The sequence below is a fragment of the Haliotis cracherodii genome, unplaced genomic scaffold (genome assembly GCF_022045235.1).
Source record: "Haliotis cracherodii isolate W230 unplaced genomic scaffold, xgHalCrac1.p SCAF_24, whole genome shotgun sequence".
NCBI classification, from domain to species: Eukaryota; Metazoa; Mollusca; class Gastropoda; order Lepetellida; family Haliotidae; genus Haliotis; species Haliotis cracherodii.
In genome coordinates this window covers 10,280,694-10,299,190 of record NW_027266280.1, presented here as the reverse complement: position 1 = coordinate 10,299,190, position 18,497 = coordinate 10,280,694, and the positions used below count along the sequence as shown (strand labels likewise).

At 43.4% G+C, this 18,497-nt stretch overlaps 1 protein-coding gene across 1 annotated transcript; it reads left to right on the top strand.

The window, feature by feature from the left end:
- The first annotated feature begins 593 nt into the window (after positions 1 to 593).
- LOC139472330 (NFATC2-interacting protein-like) lies at positions 594 to 14,621 on the top strand. Its single transcript, XM_071254783.1, has 8 exons — positions 594 to 627; positions 2,801 to 3,041; positions 4,452 to 4,533; positions 8,352 to 8,486; positions 9,616 to 9,778; positions 10,176 to 10,320; positions 12,010 to 12,131; positions 12,885 to 14,621. The coding sequence occupies exons 1-8, from the start codon at positions 625 to 627 to the stop codon at positions 13,044 to 13,046; spliced, it is 1,053 nt and encodes a 350-aa protein (XP_071110884.1). The 5' UTR covers positions 594 to 624; the 3' UTR covers positions 13,047 to 14,621.
- The last annotated feature ends 3,876 nt before the right edge of the window (positions 14,622 to 18,497 follow it).

Here is an 18,497-nt window from a genome sequence, read left to right as displayed (position 1 = left end):
GCACGTGAAACTGCACGAGCTTTTTATCTGCACGAGCCTTCGCTGATCTATGCGACAATCATGCTGTTCTCTTCGATCCAAGATGATTTCAGCGTGGCTTCCAATCTTCAAACTGCTTCAAACGTTTTCTTTTAATTGTTATGTATTAATCGCATTTGACAATTGCAACAATGTACAGTAGAAAAGTACAGTCGTAAGTACAAATCAACATAATCTTGAAAACAATGATTATGAATGATCATTAATATGATCACTATCTCTGTATATTTATATAAACAACGTACATTGTAGTGAACACTATTCCTTCTGACAAGACGATTAAAATAACAAATAAATTTAAAAAAGTGATTTAAATTGTTTGTATATGACAAATTATTTTCCGCATCCTAAATCCGATTTGTTTCTTTTCCATTTTAGACTGCTTTTTTGACGATTAATCATATGGACGCATACGAAATTTAAACATTCTTATAGGCCAGAAATATTATGTAACGGCTTGGCTTTGAGCGATGATTCTTAATCCGTATCCAGTGATTCTTCAGTTACACTTTTTAAGAAACTGGCGCTAATCGTCATTTTGAAAGAAACAATATGGGAGACAGGTTACCTCTGGAAAGCAGAGATATGGTCAGTGGTCCAGTTTGTATGCGTTATTCTTTTGTTTGACATTGTCATATTTTGAATTAAATATACCCTTTAGGCCTTAAAGGATCTAATGTCACTTTGTGTCTCAAAAGATTTACGTAAATACTAATACATGGCCTAGATCTATGGTGGCTGCTTTCAGAGCTCGTACTATCACAAATATGAAGGGCATGTCGCCAAAATGTCGACGCAGTTGATGAGTTAGGCCCCTAGGCCGACAGCATAAATTAGAAGCAGAAAATAGACAGTGTCTGTATTGTTGAAATGTCTGGCACCTTGACCTCCTCATGTCTGGGATTGAATTATTTAGTGAAGCTAGAACAAGCAGAAATGTAGGTTTTTACTTTCAATTGGCCTTCCATGACCCATGAAGATCTGGAGTAGTGTAGGTCTTCAGCAACCCATGCTTGCTGTAAAAGACGACTATGCTTGTCGTAAGAGGCGACTAACGTGATTGGAGGGGGCAGGCACGCTGACTTAGTTGAAGCATGTCATCTATCCCTATTGCGTGGATTGATGCTCATGACATCAATTACTGGATTGTCTGGTTCAGACTTGGACCTCGGTCATATGGCTGGAATGTTGCTGAGTGCGGCGTAAAATAAAACAAACCAACCAACTTTCCATTGAAAACCGTGAGAATATGTAGAAAACTATGGAATATGTACACACGTTAAATAGAAATATCCACACAAATTACAAAAAAGACACAATCCCCTTAAAGTTTGCATCATTATGAGAACCTGGTACATTTTAAATGGAACCAAACCGGTATATCATGCAGACCACGACAGATAGTGTGAATGTGCAGATCTGTTACAGAACTCGTTGGCTGTCAACAAGCATTCAGAAGGAACGAGTGTAGTGAGTGTTTTTGATCCAGTCATTTATCACAAAATTTTGAAGGGTATGTTGAATTTGTGATAAATGACAGAAAAACACAGCATTCATTGATAGGGTCACTCTCAATTGGTTTACCATCAAAATTTTCCCTGGTAACAATATTACAAATTAGATGTGGTCTGGGAACAAAACAATATGGCAAACGATTTGTAATACTGTACCCAGACCACATCTAAGTGTACCCCCGTTTTACAAATCTTGTCATATTGTGTTGTAAATATATCCACATAATGTAGTCATCGTGTGCAGTTAAGAGTATGGTGTACTTATAATACGTGACTTAGATGTAATGATTTTTAATAAAAAACACTTGTTTTCATGAGCATTATATATCCAGAACTAGGCCCACTCTGACGGGTGCATTAGTGTTGGTGAATGCTATAAAGCCTTTGACTGTTAGGCTATCCGCTTCACTTTTGTGTGAGTTAAAATGTCATACCAAAGGCCTGGGCTTGATTTGGGCACGCCAGAAACCTGGAGCTAGTCCCTTGGACACGTTCCAATCCCTGTTCGGACAGAATGATTCCAAGTTTGTCGGCACCATACCCATGCTCGTGGGTTTCACCAAAGTGCTGAACATCTTAGACCTGCATCACTTCAGGCTTTCCTCCCACGTTAAGCTGGAATACTGTTCATAGCAGCGTTTAGCATAGTTTAGTTAGATCTGTATGATACTCACACAAAGTTCAGTGACAAGATTCAACAACAAAGATTTATAAGGTACTTTTTTGCAAGTCCACATGAATTACCGGACCATGCCTAACTTTACCATGTTTACAGGTAAAATACTGGTAGTTACTGGTAAACGGGAACACTGGGACAGACCTTTAGTAAATCACAAGTACTCTCGTATCCCAGATTTCATGCATGGGATTGCTGTTACGATGGTTACGTTGCTATCAGGGGGCACAGGTGGCCCAGTCTAAGGCGCCGCGATTCGCTGTGCAGAGTTGCGTCCCTTGGGCACGCCAGAAACCTATGATTGTGGGTTCCAATCCCGGTTCGCCCCGATTATGTTTCTAGGTTTGTCAGCACCATACCCGTGCTCGTGGGTTTCACCAAAGTGGTAAACGTCTGAGACCTGCATCAGGCTTTCCTCCCACATTAAGCTGACACGCCGCGATATAACTGGAATACTGTTAAAAGCGGCGTAAAACCCAACTCACTCACACTCGAATTGCTATCAAGATATTTATTGGAGTCCAATGTGTCCTGCTTGTCTTGTGTTGTATGGACATTGTTTTCATTACAGAATGTTCTCTCCGAGTCAGACAGTGACAGCTCTGATGCTGATTCTCCCCCAAAGATTCGCAAAACCCGATCCACAAGGTCTGTCCGCAGCATACTAGCCTCTAACCCAACAACTGTCCCGCCAGTGCTACCCAAGAAACAAGTGTCTGTGTACTCGACTCGAGTCACGAAGTGTTTGGAGGACTTGAAGTCAGGCAGGCTTCAACTCTGCATAGATAAGGATGAAGAGGAAACGCCAATAGGTGAGGCTGATTTTATGTGGCAATACACCCGTGAAGATCTTGGTTCGAATAGATATTCAGCAAACTATGCTTGGCTGAAAGGCCACCATGCTTGTTGTAAGAGGCGACTATCGGGATTGAATGGTCAGGCTCGCTGACTTGGTTGATGCATGTCATAGTATCCCAATTGCGTGGATTGATGCTCATGATGTCAATCACTGGATTGTCTGGTCCAGACTCGATTATTTACAGACCGCCGTCATATAGCTGGAATATTGCAGAGCGCGGCGTTAAACAACAAACACACACACACTCACTCATTGCGGCGTTAAGCCAACTCCTTCACAGAAAGTTTTCATGCATGGGATTGCTGTTACCATGGTTACATTGCTATCAGGGGGCACAGGTGGCCCAGTCATCTAAGGCGTCGCGATTCGCTGTACAGAGTTGCATCCCTTGGGCACGCCAGAAACCTATGATTGTGGGTTCGAATCCCGATTCACCCCGATTATGCTTCTAGGTTTGTCAGCACCATACCCGTGCTCGTGGGTTTCACCGAAATGGTAAACGTCTTAGACCTGCATCACTTCGGGCTTTCCTCCCAAATTAAGCATGTTAAACTGGAATACTGTTAAAAGCGGCATTAAAACCAACTCACTCACTCTCATCATCATATAGAGAATCTCACCCGAGTGCCTTTTGATATCAAATATATATACGAGTGTTGATATATTTGATATCAAAAGACACTTGGGTGAGATTTTGCTGAGTGCTGCGTTAAACAACAAACAAAATAATTTTGTGGCAATACTAGATTTGAATTACATGTAAGGACATTGCCCCGGTTACTGACCCCATTTGATAGCATGATGATTGTCAAGATTATATGATGATTATAATGATTCTTGGCCAACAAATATGATTCACTTACGTTTATTGAATTTATTGAAGCTAATTTTTTCCTCTTTTTTCGCTGTTGGTCAGCCTGCTCAGTGTGTGGTGACAGTCAAGTTAAAACCAGGGCCCTGATCGACCTGCATTCTTATCATCACTTGTAATTAAGTAGTCCAATAGCTAAGGGTAAGGGTTGTGGGAAGGGGGCCTTAGAGTTGTCGGCTCTTGTATTCAATTATTGAGACCTCCCGCTTTTTTAGTTTTTTACATCAGGGTTATGACAAGTATGACTTTACCAACTTGCTTAGCTTCGAACACTGTATATCATGTATGTATCATGTACATCTCACACAGCATCAGAACACACATGCCTTCTAGCCCGGGCGAGAACAAGTTCCTGCAGGCAGTACAACTTCCCCATTGCTTTAACATTACAAAGGCATAGTTTCTTTACCCAGCTAGTTTAGCGTTTGAGTTTAGTTCTATCTCTGTCACAAAGTTCACAAATAGGTAAATATGATGTGTTCCTGTTGCCAGTTGAGAAACCAAAGCAGGATGTGAAGACTGACAGGAGAGTGCCCTCAATAACACTGGATGACAGCAAGGATGACCTGGATTGGTGAGTGATAGCATCCTCTTATGCTAAATGTTAACTTGTCCTGCATTTCTCCTTAGTGCATTTACTGTTTTGGACAGACACAAAGCTGTGTGAGGTCAACCTGAAGAAAAAAGCTTTCCGAGCAGTTGTGAAGTAGGCCCTATCGCACAGCTCACGAAGTGATGACGTAAAGGAATCTTCACAGACACTCTTGTTGTATCAATAAATTTGTCTTGCAAATTTGTGTAATCTGTTGATTATTATCCCCCGCCACGAAGTGGAAAGGGGATATAGGAATGGGTGCTGTCCTTCCGTCCGTCCGTCACATTTCCTTTCCGGAGCAGATCTTGAAAACCATACTATATTTCTTCACCAAACTTGGCACATAGATAGGTTTAGTGGTGAACTTGTGCCTTTTGATAGTTTGGGATTTTTTAAGAAATTATTTTTCAAGTTTCCATGGCAACAACTTTGGCTTAGACTGAAAATGGCAGTAGTCCTCGTTTCCGGAGCAGATCTTGAAAACCGTACCATATTTCTTCACCAAACTTGGCACATAGATAGGTCTAGTGGTGAACTGGTGCCTTTTGATAGTTTGGGATTTAAATTTTTTTTATTTTTCGAGTTTCCATGGCAACAACTTTGACTTAGACTGAAAATGGTGGTAGTCCTCCTGCCCCTTTTGGCTCCTCCATGACATCTGCCCCACAGGGTCAATTTCTGCCTGCGCCTCCCCAGTTCCTGCCAGCACTTCTCATGTACCAGCAGACGGCAGCACCATTACAGAGACCCTACATGGACTTTTTATGCAGTCCATGTTCCAACAACTTTTGCGTAACATGTATCCTGTGCTGGCGTCCGCCTATCAGCCAGTGCCTCCAGCCTCTCAGACTACATTAGCACCGAGACCCCTAAAGACCCGGGGTAGAATAGGTCTTCAGCAACCCATACTTGGCGTAAAAAGCCACTATGCTTGTCGTAAGAGGCAACTAACGGGATCGGGTGGTCAGGCTTGCTGACTTGGTTCATGCATGTCATCAATCCCAATTACATGGATTGATGCTCATGAAATCGATCACTGGATTGCCTGGTCCAGATGCAATTATTTATAGACCACCGTCATATAGCTGGAATATTGCTGAGTGCGGCGTTAAACAACAAACAAACCAACCAACCTTAGCACCAACAGCTCCTGCTCTCCAAGCACCTACTGAGACTACAGCACCTTCTGTGAGTCCTGCTACAGCTGGGACATCACGTGGTTCTGCGTCACCCGCCACTTCCCCCAGGCCTCACGTTCCTAGTGCCATGCAATGAGGCGATCTCCCATCTGATGCTCTCAGTTGTAGGATGTAGGATGTTTTGTACTGAACTATGAGACATCGCTGGAGACGGACACCCATCTCAGCCTGATTGGATGGCCGATCGTTTGACTGCGGTGGCGCCTTCACCGCTATCCAACCTGATCCTATGCTTAAGGACTTGGTTAAAGCGCTAGATGAGGATTTTGCCAGACTATCATTCTCCCCAGCTTTCAAGGTGGCGAACAATGCACATGTCTTGGATGAGGATCTGCACATGACAGGATCGTCAAAGTCTATTACACTCAAGATCCCAGATTCATATATTGCCTTCTTAGAGACTGAGATCAGACGCTCTCTGAAACCCTTGTCGGCCTTGGTTTTCTCTTCATGGGCCATTGACCAGGATTTATCTGAGACCAACATTAATCGGGTTGATCGCTTCCTGACTGTCGACTACCAGCAAATCCAGATTGACCAAATGTGTAACCATCTAAAAGTTGCTATCGCTGAGATTAACACCACCTGTCGTCTTTGATACCTAATCATGATTAACTGGAATTCAGAGTTCCAGCATTGACATTCTCGTCAACTGTGGTCTGCTTCGTCACTCTTCAACGATCAGATCTGACACCCACGCCAGGGTCTCAAGTGATGACAGCTGGAGCATGTTTCCCAGAACTTCCCTGAATGATCTAACAGGGCAGGGCGTTCTTCCCTGAAGGACCTCAACAGGGTTAACAGAGGTTGTCACCAATGTCAAACCAATTCGTAGAAGCCTCTTTGCAGGGTCGGGACCAGACAGCTTCAGGGCTCTGGTCCACCATGCAGCACACATGGCACATTAAGAGTCTGGAGCTGGAAGCCCTAATTTTAGTGATATCACCACTGGCAAAGCTGACCTCCTGAACACTCAACACGCCATCTCTAATGACATCATCACAGTGGTGTGGTGTCTGCGTAATCGGGACGACACACTTACAGGCCCTCCTCCAGGATATGTTCTGGGTTTTTTCATCTTGTGGATTGTTTGGGTTTGCGCTTCCTGGTCCAGCACCTGCCCGGATGTCGAAACATTCTGGCAGACACTCTATCCAGCCAGACAGGGTGGCTCCCGCAGAGAAGAAGCTTCATTCTCAGGCCTTGCATCTTGTATGTCAGCGCCTCATCCCAACATCGTCAACCCAGCATCAACCTCTTTGCCACCAACCTCCATTGAGAAGGACTAGGAGCATATGCTTTTTCGCCACCTGTACTTCTTGCCAAGGTGATGTGGAAGGTCAAGGCGCCTTGCTCTCATTTTGATCGCACCTTGGTGGCTGGCAAGAGAGTGGTTTGTTGACCTCAGTTCATCTCGGTGTGTGCTGGGTCTTTATTGCCAAGAATCAACTCGCCGGACAGCTCGACCGGTCATCAGCCATCTCACCTCCCTCCTCCATCATGGACATTAGAAGACACTCGAGCGCACACTATTTTCTATTGCTGTTTTTACCTGGAGGTCCTCATACTGTCGTTATTTCCGTGAAACGGATTGGTCAAGTGGTTGCCGGTCTTCGCAGAGGCTGTGGTCTGACGACTACCTTGACACACTTTGAAGTTTTCTACCTTGACCACATCTGAAGGCATGCCCTCCACCCTATTGTCCGATTCAGATGCATTAAGGAGTATTGCAGGATTAGTTAAAAAAACATTTAGTAAAATCTAAATATTTTGTACATTTATATACTTTTCCTATGACTTTGTCTCAGGGATCTCCCTTCGCAGAGCTGCCTCCCCACTATGTCTTCATATGTTACATTTCGAGCAGAAATGTGAAGATTCCTTGACATCATCACTTTTGTGGTCATGTAAGCTGTGTGATGGGGCCTTGCTTCACAGCTAGTTGGAACAACTATTTTCTTCATCTGAACCTCACAGCTTCATTTCTGTCAAAAGAAAGCAGTAAATGTATTGAGGAGTTATGCAGAATAAGTTTCTAAGATATAACAGTCTTGGGATTGAATTATTTGTAATGATTGCTCTCAGATGAGGCTGCAATATTGAATGCCCAACTCGCATTCAGAAGTTTCATTTTGATTGGTTGTTGATTGGTTGTAAAATTAGTATGACATGGGTGAGTGTTATAATATTTTCATCACCCATTATTTCTTAATACTTTTAAGCTCCCCTTTAGAAAAATGCACTGATCACCGGCTCTGTCCTAGAGAACCCCAATTTGTCGAATGACGTCAACAATCTTCAGCTATGACATCATTTCTAGTGTAAAGTCATTCCGACCATACGTCACAATAAGATTTGAATGTCGTCAACAATGCCATTCAGATGATGGAAACAATACACAGGTGTGCGAGAAGTGATATTTGCACTAGTGCACATACAATTTTTATGAACTCGGTTATTTCTAACCCTTTGGATAATAAATTGTACTTGTGGATATTTAAGGATGTCAGTATACTACAAGTTGCAGCCTGACAATTAATGAGTGACTTACCATGCTTACCCATGTATAAGCTAAACATTTACTTATTCTGCTATCAGCACCAATGTCACAACACCGGAGTCGTCCTTCGTGCGTTCCCGCTCGCCAACCCCCCCTCCCACCCCAGACTCCACAGTGAAACAGAAGCCCACCAGGACACGCAGGATGAACAGACACATGAAGAAGGCTCTCCGGTAAGCTCGTCGTGGTTTTACCATACACTGTACTCCTACAGCTACAGACCCGTGAAGATTCCGGAGTAGAATAGGTCTTCAGCAACCCATGCTTGCCGTAAAAGGTGACTATGCTTGTTGTAAAAGGCAACAAACAGCATCGGGTGGTCAGACTTGCTGACTTGGTTGATGCATGTCATCGATCTTACTTGCGCGGATCAATGCTTATGATATTAATCACTGGATTGTATGGTCCAGACTCGATTATATACAGACCGCCGTCATATAGCTGGAATATTGCCGAGTGCGGCGTTAAACAACAAATCAACAACATCATACAGCTACAAGCAGCCACACACACATGCGGTGCGGTTGGGTAGCCTAGTGGTTAAAGCTTTAGCTCGTAATGCCGAAGACCCGGTTTCGATTCCCGACATGGGTACAATATGTGAAGCCCATTTCTGGTGTCCACCGTCGTGATATTGCTGGAATATTGCTAAAAGCGGCGTTAATCCATACTCACTCACACACACATGCTTGCTCATCGCTATGTGAATGCAGTAATCTTGGACACGACATTGAACCCCATTTCATTTCACCTCACTTCACCTGGCGATGAAACGTTAAGATAAAAAAAATTGAAACTCTTTTAAAGTCCCAGACCCCAACTGAAAGCATACAGTATATTCAGCTATGTCTGGAACTTGCATCTGTTTCACATCAAGATCTTTGAATCACAAGACTGTTTCATGTCAGAACTTGAAACGTCTGTTCAGCAGTTCATGGACATATCCTTTTATTTTATCAAGTGTAGCTCAACCACGAAGATCCGGTGTAGAATAGGTCTTCAGCAACCCATACTTGCCGTAAAAGGCGACTAACAGCATCAGTTCAGGCTCACTGACTTGGTTGATGCATGTCATCATATCTCAATTGCATGGTTCGATGTTCATGATATCAATCACTGGATTGTCTGGTCCAGACTCGATTATTTACAGACTGCCGTCATATAGCTGGAATATTTTTGAGTGCGGCGTTAAACAACAAACAAACAAACAAGCAAATCATTGTAGCTAATTGATGCTTCAGAAGTACATTGTTGTTGTTGTTGTTGCATGTTGTTGTTAAGCCCTTGCTTGTTTCCCATCAGGACACTGGAAGGAATGAAGGACACGATACGAGTGGAACACTCATCATCCGAGGACGATGACCTTGTCCTTGTGGGACACCTCAGCAGCCCCGCCCCCGAGACCACCAGCATGACGGCCAAGATCCGCTACAAGTCCAAGATCTTCAAGTACAGCATGAGGAAGGTGAACGACTGTCTGAATATGGATGCCTGTGTTCTCATTCTGGACTCTCCTAACGCATAAGGGTTGTTGTTTTCCCCGTTTGGGGGACAAAACAATGAATTGTTTGATAGGCATTACTTGGTATAAGGATATAGACACAGCATACTGACTCTGAGCCGACCAGTCTTTGTTTTACCCTTTAATGCCGAGCGCCAGACAGGGTAACAAGAAGTACCATTTTATAACGTCTTTTGGTATGACGCTCTATCACTAGATCTAGGAGGCAGTCACTTTTGATTGAAGTGCACAAATTAACATGATCAACTGAAATTTGTTAGTATCTGAGAAATGTTACCAAGTACTGCCAGTTACCAGAATACAAGCTCTGAGAAGCTTACAGTGTACACGTGTGTTGCAGGCCGACACGTTTCAAAGCATCAAGACCAGGCTGGCTGGGGACATTGAGGAGGAGGAGGATCATCTGTTCTTCATGGTGGCGGACAGGAACATCCTGCCCACAGACACTCCCATCAGCATCAGCCTGCACATCGCGGATATCATCGGTAGGTCCATCACACTGGTCACTAGTGGACCATGCCTGTCGTAGCTCTTCGGCTGACCCATGCCTGTCGCAAGAGGCGACTAACGGGATCAGGTGGTCAGGTGCGCTTATTTGGTTGCATGTCATCGTGTCTCAGTTGTGTAGATCAATGCTTGTGGTGTCAATCACTGGTTTGTCTGGTCCAGACACGATAATTTACAGATCGTCGTCATATATGTGGAGTGAGTGAGTTGGGTTTAACGCCGCTTTTAACAGTATTCCAGTTATATCGCGGCGTGTCAGCTTAATGTGGGAGGAAAGCCCGAAGTGATGCAGGTCTTAGACGTTTACCACTTCATTGAAACCCACGAGCACGGGTATGGTGCTGACAAACCTAGAAACATAATCGGGGCGAACCGGGATTCGAACCCACAATCATAGGTTTCTGGCGTGCCCAAGGGACGCAACTCTGCACAGCGAATCGCGGCGCCTTAGACCACTGGGCCACCCGTGCCCCCTCATATATGTGGAATATTGCTGAGTGCAGCGTTTAACAACAAACAAACAAAATCTGTCGTAGTTGCCATACTTTGAATGTTGATTTCAGCAAAGTGGAAAATGTCTACAATCTGCAGATCCCAGTTATTCAATCGTCAGAAGAAATTTAGTGCATGGGCATGTGCATTTTTTTTTTGGACATGAAAATGTTTTCAAATATTTCCTCTCTTTGATAACTATGTGAAATCAATGTTACTTTGCTACCACATGTTGACCATAGCCCAAACCAATTTGAATGGGAGACAAAAGGCAGTCTATTGATAAGGTCCTGGCAATGGAAGACAAAATGGCTGTCCATTGCTGAGGTCCTGGCAATGGAAGACAAAATGGCTGTCCATTGCTGAGGTCCTTGCAATGGAAGACAAAATGGCTGTCCATTGATAAGGTCCTGGCAATGGAAGACAAAAGGCTATCCACTGCTAAGGTCCTGGCAATGGAAGACAAAATGGCTATCCACTGCTAAGGTCCTTGCACTGGAAGACAAAATGGCTGTCCATTGCTGAGGTCCTTGCAATGGAAGACAAAATGGCTGTCCATTGCTGAGGTCCTGGCAATGGAAGACAAAATGGCTGTCCATTGCTGAGGTCCTTGCAATGGAAGACAAAAGGCTATCCACTGCTAAGGTCCTGGCAATTGAGGAAAAAAGGCTGTCCATTGATAAGGTCCTGGCAATGGAGGACAAAAGGCTGTCTATTGATAAGGTCCTGGCAATGGAAGACAAAATGGCTTTCCATTGCTGAGGTCCTTGCAATGGAAGACAAAATGGGTGTCCATTGCTGAGGTCCTGGGAATGGAAGACAAAATGGGTGTCCATTGCTGAGGTCCTTGCAATGGAAGACAAAATGGCTGTCCATTGCTGAGGTCCTTGCAATGGAAGACAAAATGGCTGTCCATTGATAAGGTCCTGGCAATGGAAGACAAAAGGCTATCCACTGCTAAGGTCCTGGCAATTGAGGAAAAAAGGCTGTCCATTGATAAGGTCCTGGCAATGGAGGACAAAAGGCTGTCCACTGATAAGGTCCTGGCAATGGAGGACAAAAGGCTATCCACTGCTAAGGTCCTGGCAATGGAGGACAAAAGGCTGTCCACTGCTAAGGTCCTAGAACTGTAGTAGCACCCCAAAGACTGACTGTGATTGTGGTCCTGCTTCCAGACTGCCACCTGTACAGCCCGGGCATGTTGGACATGGGGGAGGACATTCCGGCCAGGGACGCCGTCTCCCTGTACGTCCAGTGCAGCAACAGGAAGAACAAGATCCTCATCAAGGTCAACAAGGTTGGTACACAGGCAACTTGTAATCTTGAACTCCGTGGCCATGGGACACGGTGTGCATGTGTTTCAAATTCGTTTTCCATAAGACTAGTCCTCTACTAGTGTTAACCTTACCTCACTGGTCTTCCATTTGTAGTCCAGCTTACACTAGACAAAATTATTTACATTTTCTGTGTGGATCGTTTCTCACAATATTTGTCACTGGATTGTTTGATCCAGCCTTGATTATTTGCTTGATTAGACTGCTGTCATATGATACAGCTGTAATATTGCTGAGTGGCGTTGACAATGCTAAACAACACATCTTAATAGGAATGGCGGTGAAGCCTAGTGGTTAAAGCGTTCTCTTGTCACACCTAAGACCCGGGTTCGATTCCCCCTCAGTACAATGTGTGCAGCCCATTCCTGGTGTCCCCCGCCATGATATTGCTGGAATATTGCTAAAAGCGGCATGAAACCATACACTTACATGCTCATTAGAACATCATTGACTTGATGACAGGTTGTTGATCCCACTATTGATGATGTCCCTGTCCTGCCACCACTGTTCCCATGTGGGGTGGTCGGGTAGCCTAGTGGTTAAAGTGTTCCCTCGTCTCGCCAAAGACCCGGTTTCGATTCCTAACATGGGTACAATGTGTGAAGCCCATTTCTGGTGGCCCCCGATATTGCTGGAATATTGCTAAAAGCAGCGTAAAAGCAGCGTAAAACCATGCTCACTCACTCACTCACTCACTCTGTTCCCCTGTATTTCAGAACCAGGCCCTCCGCAAGCTGATGAGTAGTTACGCCACCAAAGTGAAAACAGAACTGTCCTACTTGAAGTTCATGTTTGATGGAGAAGACATTTTACCTTCCATGACTCCAGAGGAGCTGGAAATGGAAGACATGGACACGATTGATGCCATTGAAGTCTGAGTGTTGTTGGTGGGGGTCGTGCTTGTACGTGCCATCGAAGTGTGAGAGTTGTTGGTGGGGGTCGTGCTTGTACATGCCATTGAAGTCTGAGTGTTGTTGGTGGGGGTCGTGCTTGTACGTGCCATCGAAGTGTGAGAGTTGTTGTTGGGGGTCGTGCTTGTACGTGCCATCGTAGTGTGAGAGTTGTTGGTGAGGGTCGTGCTTGTACGTGCCATCGAAGTTGGAGAGTTGTTGTTGGGGGTCGTGCTTGTACGTGTCATCGAAGTGTGAGATATTCATAGGGGAAGCCAGCCCATAGGTTTCCTGTTTCTCATTGGCAAGTCATGCTTCTTGATGCCATTGTAGTGAGACTTATCCGTTAGAAAGTCTACAGATGTCATTGAAGTGTGAAATTCATCGGGAAGCCAACCCACAGATGCCACCTATGCGAGACTCCTTGCCATTGAAATGTTAGATGTGTCTGAGTGCTCATACATGCTAACTGACATGTCTGGATGTCAATGAAGTGCGGCCAGTCTGCGAGCCATGTTGATAGATGTCATTGAAGTGCGACCCGTCTGCGAGCCGTGTTTATAGATGTCATTGAAGTGCGACCCGTCTGCGAGCCGTGTTTATAGATGTCATTGAAGTGCGACCCATCTGCGAGCCGTGTTTATAGATGTCATTGAAGTGCGACCCATCTGGGAGTCGTGTTTATGGATGTTTTATGAGCATAAGAAAAGTTCATGATGGCTGATATTTGTCAAAATGGCTTTCAAAATTGGTTTTGGCAGTTTGATTTGGTCTCCCAACATGGTCTTTAATAAGGTCACCTCTGGCAGTAGTCTCTGGCTCAAGGAGATTTGGATGGTCTGGACAGTATGTTTGGGAGAAGACCACATGTACATATATGTGTAATGTCAGAAAGGCAGGGCCCCGTTCCACAAAGCGATCTTAGTGCTAAGATGATTGTAACTCCTATGCTTTAACACAGGCTTACGACAGTCTTAACACTAAGATCGCTTTGTGGAACGGGCCCCTGGTCAGTAGATACATTTCTGGCAATAATCACAAGATAATTTGATGTTATTCCATGGCAGCTAAATTTAAACATGTATGCAGCGCATTTACAAGTATGATAATTTTCTCTTGGAAGGAAGTGTAAGTGTACATGACCGCAATCATGAATGTTTACAGGACCACAGGGGTGGGTGGGGTAGCCTAGTGGTTAAAGCATTCACTCATCACTCTGAAGACCTGGGTTCGATTCTCCACATGGGTACAATGTGTGAAGCCCATTGCTGGTGTCCCCTGAATTGATGTTGCTGGAATATTGCTGAAAGTGGCAATACCATACCCACTACAGAACAGTACCCATCTACAAGACAACTTCTGACATTAGCATCCCACCGACTGTTCCGGTGGGTAACCATGTATCTAGTTTTAGTCCTCATCACTTCCTAGCAGTCTGTTATCGTGTCCATACATCTGTGTGTAATGTACATAATGTATCTATGCAATAGTTATATGTAATATAGAAGAATGATTCAGTCTTTGTTATTTGTGTCATAATGACATTGTAGAAAGTCTCAGTGAGCTAGCACAATAAATCGGCATCAGTCTGCGCACGCACGCACGCACATGCACACACACCACACACACACACGTCGCTATATATGCAATAATCTTGGACGCGATGTTCAACCCAATCTCATCTTCAGCAGTCCTGAAATTTCAATGTTCGTATCACTGCTGACATTTATCATTGATCCCTTCATTCGAGGGTAGCTGGAAGTTCAAAGCCTACAAAGGATGATGTTTACCACTAAAAGTTTGCATGTGTTAAGAACAATACAAGCTGCATTAGAACCAAACACTCAACCAAACAGCAGGGTTCTGTAGACATAAAAATGACGAGGTATTCTCTGTTGATGAAAATGGACAAAATTGGTGATACTTGACAAATGTGACACGCTGCAGCCCGCTGAGCTCATGGTGTCAACTTAGGAGATGCTGCTGCTTCTTCCACCACTGTACGAGGTGGGTTGTGAGTTCAGGAGGGGAATAGAGAGAGCTCCAGATAACTTTTTGAGCAAATGAGTTATTACTCGAAGGTTTGGGGTTATTACATTTTTCATTGGGTAACCAATATTTTTTCACCCATCTCTTCATCACTCTGTTGGGTTTTTCCCAAAATGAGTAAACATTTTGAGATTTATAAAAAAAAATGAAATGATGTTTTAGATGTGATATAACAGTTCGAAAATTTTAGGCTTGACTTGGCAAGTAAATTAGCTCGGAATTGTGTTTCAGAAATTTGTTCTGTTGTAAACATGCTTAAAAAGCTTCATTGGGTATTTACGCATGCTGTTTTCAAACCATTGCGTTTTCCATTTAATGCCTGCGTTTCTGTACGCAAGTTAACTGAAAGTAATTGGGTTTTAAATAGTTTCGGGGGTGGTGGGGAGGGGTATTTTACGGAAATACGCAGCTTATCTGTAGCTCTGGCGCTTCCAAGATCAGGAAGACCTTCAACTGAAATCCTTTAAGGAAAATGTTGATAAATACATATGATTATCACCAGTAATGACATAGCCAATACAGTTGGCATCTCTTATGAGAACATTCTGAGGTATAGACTTCACGTGACATGCTTCCGAGTCCTGATCAGAAATGCTTAAGGATTATCATCTCGCGAGAATTTACGTCTTTTTTGAAGCAGCTGACTTTCAGTGTTTTGTAATCATGGAAAAGCCTTGGGTTCACCACAATCAGCAGTTAACAAAGTATTGGAAACGCCTCATCCTGCGAAAACTAACATCTAGTCTCTGAAATGAACACATCTTACATAAAAAAAAAACAGTTCAGTTATCTTAATAAAAGTATTATAAAAAGGAGCCCAGTGACTCTCTTCATGATACTGCAGTGATCTAGACTTGCCAAACATTATAGACTTGCATGGGCTGTATTTGATATATATTTGTATCAGGGTCTGTAAGACAGACTACATCCTGCGATGGCTTTCGGTTTTCAGGGATTCTGCTAATCTGCTTAGGCAACTGTGAGAGAAAACACACGAAAGTTGTGGCTCTGAATTCATTGACCATCTCTAGTCACCAGATTGGAAAGAGAGGTAAACCTGACGGTGCTCAAACTTGAAGAAAGCAGAGTCTGATAACGTCATTTCTGATTTTAAGGACTTTTGACTCCACCAGTAGGAAGACTTGGACACCAGCCGGATCAAGCATTGCTCGCGAAAGTGTGTGGACATCGAGAGGAAAATCGTGAAAAATAATTTGCAACCAATTCCAACGCAGTTCATCAAAGATCGGCCCAGAACTTTTCAGCCACCTTTCGTATAATGTCATGTGTCACACATTGGATCACATCTCAACATGCTCAAGGGAATGATGATTTTATGTAGATTAGCGATGTGAAGTCTTTCATTTGTTTTAAGGCCACAGGCCCATATATACTCCCCGCCAAAAGAAACTTGAATACTATACATGTTGGTTAATATATGAAGACTTACTATGCTTGCTCATATGCAAGAGATAATAGATGCACAAACGAACATACCGGTATGTTGTGTCAACCGATGCTCATGAACACCTCACATGACGTCGGATCTATGACTCGGCACCATTTGTCTCGTGCAGAGTTTGGAAATCACGTGCAGCATGTCGTGATAAGAATAAAGACACTGTGGTAACACTTGACTGATTGTTAGTTTTGTCATTAATTGTACACACTGGAAACATCTCTTCTTAAAGTACATACTTCTCTATATGTTTCTATGGTTTGCATTTCTTTTGGCAGTGAGTATACAATACAGACAATTGAAATTGTGTGGTGTAGGAAAGGGTGATGTCAGATACATGTTTACAGATTTACATAACTATATCGTCTTTCATAGCAGTAATCATTTACATAGTTTTCCCAAGTTATTTTTATCCCCTGCCATGAAGTGGAAGGGGGATATAGGAATGGGTACCGTCAGTCAAGTTTCGTTTCCGGAGCAGAACACAAAAACCATGAGAGATATCTTAACTAAACTTGGCACATAGATAGGTCTAGTTGTGAACTGGCGCCTTTGATAGCAGATCTTGAAAACTGAAAATCACCCAACTTTGCACAGATCTTGAAAAACGTAAATATTTCTTCCAAACTTGGCATATAAATAGGTCTAGTGATAAACTGGTGCCTTTTGATAGTTTGGGAGTTTTACAAACGTTTCCTTTGTAAGAGCATAACTCGGAAACCGTTTGCATATTCTACAAAAACATCTACACAGTGAGTGCCGGTAACATGAACATAATTACCTAATTGAGATGTACACCACTTGACAAAGGAACTTGGTCAAGGTATGTGGTGAATTATTGTGAAAACAATTTACAAGTGGCACCTGAACCAGCCTGCTTCCTCGCAGTCGGTACCGGTAACATGAACAGGGGCACCCTAACCAGCCTGTTTCCTCGCAGTGTAAGTTTGTTGGTGTGCTTGATGTTTTGTGTTTCACAGAAACACACATGAATGATTAGTGAAAAAGACCTGCAAGTCTATCCAGGAGACACTACACATGGTATTGCTGTGTACGTTTCAACAAGTTTCAAGAACAGTGTCCAGCTATGTGATGTAATGTCATCTCGCAGTTTTGAATACATTCACTTACTGATTTCATTCAGAAACTTCAGGATCTCCCCAAGCAGCATGAATGTGAACATGCCCTAGTTACTGGGGATTTCAACTGTGATCGGAGTGAAAAATTGAAACTTGAGGATTTCTTCAATGAGCGGAAAATGACTCAACTCAATCACTCTCCAACTCACTGTCTTGAAGCTACACTGGACTTCTTGTTAACTGATCATGCATGATGTAGCATTCCAGACTCCAGTCTACTACCCAGATCATCTAATGATTGGTGCTGTACTTCTCAGTACACCTCATGGCGACCCCTGCTCTCATTGATCTCTAAGTAAAATAAGAACTCCCTTCTCGGGTTATTACTTAAACAATGAAAAAAACCCATTACAAATACAGTTACATATTCTATCATAAACTGCAGATGGCAAAACAACACCTGTAATAACGTTTAAGTGCTGCAATTAGGCCATTTACAATAAGGTCCAGTGAACATAGCTCACAGGAGCTAATACATCGCACACAACCGGAAATGTCTCATTGGAGGGGGATATGAGTATTCATGCTTGATTACATGGGTATGATGGCAGCATTTTAAGTTGAAACATTTGGATTATGGGAAAACGTTCTTGGGTAAGTACAGATGTCTAATATCATTGTATAAATATTCACATTTAAAAGTAAAATGTTTTTCAGTCTCTACACTTGTTTCACATACAGGGCAGGAGCGGTCGGGTAGCCTAGTGGTTAGAGCGTTCGATGGTCGCGCCGAAGACCCGGGTTCGATTCCCGACATGGGTACAATGTGTGAAGCCCATTTCTGGTGTCACC

Coding starts and splice junctions, on each gene's coding strand:
- LOC139472330 (XM_071254783.1), top strand. Junction 8,487..9,615: donor CACATGAAGAAGGCTCTCCG/GTAAGCTCGTCG, acceptor GTTTCCCATCAG/GACACTGGAAGGAATGAAGG. Junction 12,132..12,884: donor TCCTCATCAAGGTCAACAAG/GTTGGTACACAG, acceptor CCTGTATTTCAG/AACCAGGCCCTCCGCAAGCT.